Source organism: Fukomys damarensis, unplaced genomic scaffold (genome assembly GCF_012274545.1).
Source record: "Fukomys damarensis isolate Sample0158 unplaced genomic scaffold, DMR_v1.0_HiC HiC_scaffold_7, whole genome shotgun sequence".
NCBI classification, from domain to species: domain Eukaryota; kingdom Metazoa; phylum Chordata; class Mammalia; order Rodentia; family Bathyergidae; genus Fukomys; species Fukomys damarensis.
Window position 1 is genome coordinate 19,211,017 of NW_022900919.1, and position 4,358 is coordinate 19,215,374.

A 4,358-nucleotide genomic window follows, 5' to 3' on the forward strand; every position below is an offset into this window, starting at 1 on the left:
CCCGCCGCACTGGGACTCAGGGGCTCGGAGACCAGGTCTTTCGTGTCGCTGCTCCGAGCTCCACCCGCTCCTTGTCGAGGTGCAGAAGGACCGGTCCCGCCACCTACCGGGGCGAGAAAGGGGTGGAGGAGGCGGCACCGGACTCACCTGAAGAGTCGGTCCCGGCCCTGGGTCTGGTTGGCGAAGCGGATGAAGGTGTCCATGGCCCCACACCCAAGGTTGCGCGGGGCAGGCTCGGCCGCGGGCCCTCTGGGACGCCGCGGGTCCAGGGGAGCGTCGCAGCCCTGCTAAGGGCGGGAGAGCTGGGCCGAGCTTCCGCCCACGTGGGGGCGGACACACCTTCCGAAGCGCCTCTTCCCGGGCTTCCGGTCGGAGCCGGAAGAGGTGGTTACTAAGGCGACGCAGGACGCCCGGCCGGGTGAGCAGTACTTGGGTTTTCTAAGCTCAGGGGACACGGCTCCCTTGGTGTCCGAGGACTTGATTGCTAGTTGGGTGTCGAGTGGAGGCTCTGAGGGGGCGCTTCATCCCCTTCATAGGTGTCCTCGAGCCTCCGCGGAGACTCCGGGTGAGAGAGAACTCAAGGTGGAATATTGAACCTACACAGCCCGGGACCTCCCCTTGAGCCTTTGCTTGCAGACGCGGGGCCTCATAATGTCCCAGAGCGGTGGCTCTCAACCCTTGATGCAGCTCCAAGTCTGGTGAAGAAAATGCTCAGAGCAGAATGAGCCTGTTCCTGGAATGCATTCCTAGCTTGGGGGGAGGCAGGTAAAGTGAGAATGTTCTATTAGGATTACTGAACGATTACTACCTGAGGAAATCCTAAAAGGGTAAACATGAACAAAAAATAGAGTAAAAGGAGATTACAGTGAAACTGCACCACTGAATATTCGTTCTGCAAGGCTTCAAGATACAGCCCCACTCATGACATAACTAATTTTATAAGATGTACCCCCTATAGTCACAAATAAAGTCACATTTGTTTGTTTTTGTGGTACTGGGGATTGAACCCAGGGCTTTCACAGAAGTACAACCCCAGAAACTTAAAATTTTATTATTTTTTTTTTGAGACAAGGCCTCACAACGTAGTTCAGGCTGGCCTCGAACTTGAAAGGATCCTTCTGCCTCAGTCTTGTGAGTTGTGGGATTACAGGCTTGTGCCACCACACCTGGCAAAGCATTTTTAAGAGAGGAATTTGCCAAGTTGCTAAATTGACCAGGCTGGGCTCAAACTTGCAGTCCCCTGCCTCAGCCTCCCAGAGTGCTGGGATTACAGTCATATACCACCATACTCAGCTAGTTTACCTGTTTTTGTGAGGCAGGCAGAAGAACCACTGAGCTCAAACCCCGGCATAGTTTACCTGTCTGTAATCTTTCCCCAGTCTTTTCACACTAAATTTACTCTTCTGGTTTCTGGCTCCACCTACCAGTCTCCAAGTTACCTGCAAGCAGTGTAGATCTCCAAGTGCTGCCCCTGCTGCGCAAACAACCTTGCCTTAGGCACATTTCAAGTACAGAAATGCTCCCTTGCATTATCTGCTGAATCTGAATGTGGGAGAAAGCTGGGAAAAGCTCATACAGGACGTGGCATTGTTTGGGCAGTTATTTTAGGGCTATAGGTATGCACAACATGGCCTAGATCATTGATAGCAAAACTTCTAGAGCTTTCAGTGATACTAAACAGCCAGCTGTGACACGTGTACCATAGGTTTGCCGACATTAGTCTATAGTCTATGAAAAAGAAACTAGGCTGTGGGCAGTACATCTCCTTGGCCCCATGGATTACTCACCCTTTACAGAGGGAAGTGCCTTTCAGAGAGCCAGAAGTTTTCTCTAAGTACGTGGCTCAGAGCAGGGCAGTACTATGAACAATAAGAACTCTGTGAGTTTTGGCCATGTACCAATTACTGTACTAATTTCTAGGCTGAGGGTAATAGGTTAGTAAGGGACACAGTAAATCAAGAAGTACAGTGTGTGGGCCAGGGATTTAGCTCTGTGACACTGCACCTGCCTTGACCTGAGTTCCATCCCTGGTACCCCCCAAAAAAGAAGTACAGTGTGTTGTTACATGATAGAGACAAACTGCTAAGCATGGATTTATGTCATGTTTTCTATGCCTGATTTTGCCTTTTCCAATATCTATATTTTTTGGGTACTGGGGATTGAACTCGGGACCTTGCGCTTGCAAGTCAGGCAGCAGAACCACTGAAATCCCAGCTCCACAATATTAAATAAGTTGAATCATGTAGTATGTGACTTTTTCTATCTGACTTATTTTATTTAGCATAATGCAGTTGAGCTTCATTTATGTGAACATATTACTTATTTATGATTTTTATTGCTGAGAAAAATTTTTTTTTATTTTTTATTTTTTTGGTACCAGGGATTGAACTCGGGTCCTTGTGCTTGCGAGAAGGCAGGTGACAGAACCACTGAGTTAAATCCCTGGCCCCGCTGAGATATTTCTTAATGTGGATGAATCATAGTTCCCTATCCATTTGCCCACTGAAGTATATTTGTATGGTCTTCAGTTCAGGGCAATTACAAATGAAGTTTTTGTTTTTGTTTTTGTTTTTCCCTGCAGAGTTTTGGTCCTATTCCTTTTTAATTCATCTATTCTTCTCTTTTAGAATGAGTATGTTTACCTTGTGCCATTGTATCTTGGGGTTATTTAATTTTTGAAAAATTTTACCGTGGTGCATAGCTAAGAATTGTCTTGATTCGCAAAAGAGACTTTGGACTTGGACTGTATGGGAACTGCTGAGACTTTGGAGGAAGGAATTAGTGTGTTTTCAGTTATATGCAGGATGGTTACATCTTTTAGATTGAAGTATAACCTTATTTTAGGAGACATCCCTGCCTCGTACTAGCAGCCTATGAGTGTCATGTGCTTCTTGACTTCCATAATTTGACATTGTTTTATATCAGGAGTCAGATGGAAGCTCTGCATGACTCAAATGGGCATGTCAGATGGTGGACTGGGCAAGTACAGTCCCTCTCTCAATGGCTACCACAGATCCTGGTCTGTGCAGTGGCAGGACTGCTGAGTTACATGCAGTTGAGGTTAGCGTGACCCCAATTAAAACCCTTTCCCCTAAATTATGGCTTCTCACTGACCCAATGGGTTGCATGCTATTTGCACCCGGTCCCAGTACCAGTTTGTTCCATCCAAGCAAGATAAACAGGGCTTATTCCTTAATAGCCCTGCCTGGTGTCATCATGCCAGGTGTTCAGTAGTATTTCACTAGATGCCTTCAAAGCGTACCCTAATCCCTATTCCCTCCCACGATTTTATTCAGTAAAAACTGGATATGCTTGGGGGCCTTTGTCTTTACTGCCATCAGCGGCACTGACCAGATCCTAAAATTCAGCTTCTCCACTCTTAAGTCTTGTTTCTGTCTGTTCTTGAATTCAGCTTGTGCTGTGGTGGCTCACAGGCCAGGACCCAAGGCAGAGGTCCTGGTAACGTTCCTTTCCCTGCTCCCTATACCTTGTTATTGTATTGATTTGGAGAGTAAGTCTGGTTGAAGCAGATGTGACTGGGTGTCAAGTTGACAAAGATTGTACTCTTTTTTTGGTACCGGGGAATGAACTCAGGTCCTTGTGCTTGCAAGGCAGTCCACCAACCGCTGAGCTAAATCCCGGCCCCAAAGATTGTTACTCTTGATTGTCAACTTGATTGGCATGTGTGATGCCAAGGTGATTGGTAGAGCACACTTCTAGATGTGTCTGTGTAGCTCCTGATGGGTGGGTCATGACCTTGGGACTATCTGGTCCCTGATCCCTTCCTCGCTAGCGGTTTCCCTGTCTGTGCTTCCTGGTTGTCATGAGGTGGGCAATTTTCCTTCACGAAGCCCTTCCATCATGTTCCTGCCTTGGACCCAGCTGACTATGGACTGGAACTTCTGAAACCCTGAGCTGGAATAAATCTTTACTCCTTAAAGTTGTATATGTCAGATATTTTGTCCCAGCAGTGGAAAAGCTAACCAGTACATTCACTAATATTTTTTCTTCTGCCCATCTAATTTGTTTTGCTCTGAAATCTTGTTAATCTAATCTGGTGTATTTTTCATCTCAGAAGTGATAGTTTTGATCCCCAAAAGTTATATTTTGGTTTTGTTTTTGGTTTTGGTTTTTTTTTGTACTGGGGATTGAACTCAGGTCCTTGTGCTTGCAAGGCAAGCAGCAGAACCACTGAGCTAAATCCCTGGCCCTATATTTTGGTCTTTTTTATATTTTCTATGTCAATAATTAACATGTTCAGCATTTCCTCTTGGTTCATAAGCATGTGGAATACAGTTATAATTTTTTTAATCTGCTAATTTTTTTTTTTTTTTTTTTTTTTTTTTTTTGGGGGGGTT

General features: G+C 45.9%; 2 protein-coding genes across 3 annotated transcripts in view; one reads left to right on the plus strand and one right to left on the minus strand.

Moving 5' to 3' along the window:
- The window catches only part of Pex11a (peroxisomal biogenesis factor 11 alpha), a 6,361-nt gene extending 6,043 nt beyond the window's left edge, over positions 1-318 (minus strand). The window contains exon 1 of the mRNA XM_010621066.3: positions 148-318. Coding sequence (XP_010619368.1) covers positions 148-203 — 56 coding nt within the window. The 5' untranslated portion in view covers positions 204-318. The remainder of the gene's footprint in view (positions 1-147) is intronic.
- Positions 319-323: 5 nt separating this feature from the next.
- The window catches only part of Wdr93 (WD repeat domain 93), a 40,376-nt gene continuing 36,341 nt past the window's right edge, over positions 324-4,358 (plus strand). Inside the window, exon 1 of one of the 2 annotated variants that reach the window (XM_010621068.2) lies at positions 324-418. Coding sequence is in view for 1 of the 2 variants with exons in the window: in XM_010621067.3 (XP_010619369.1) it covers positions 722-765 (44 nt within the window). In the remaining variant the exon portion in view is untranslated. The other variant, XM_010621067.3, reaches the window with a different exon arrangement.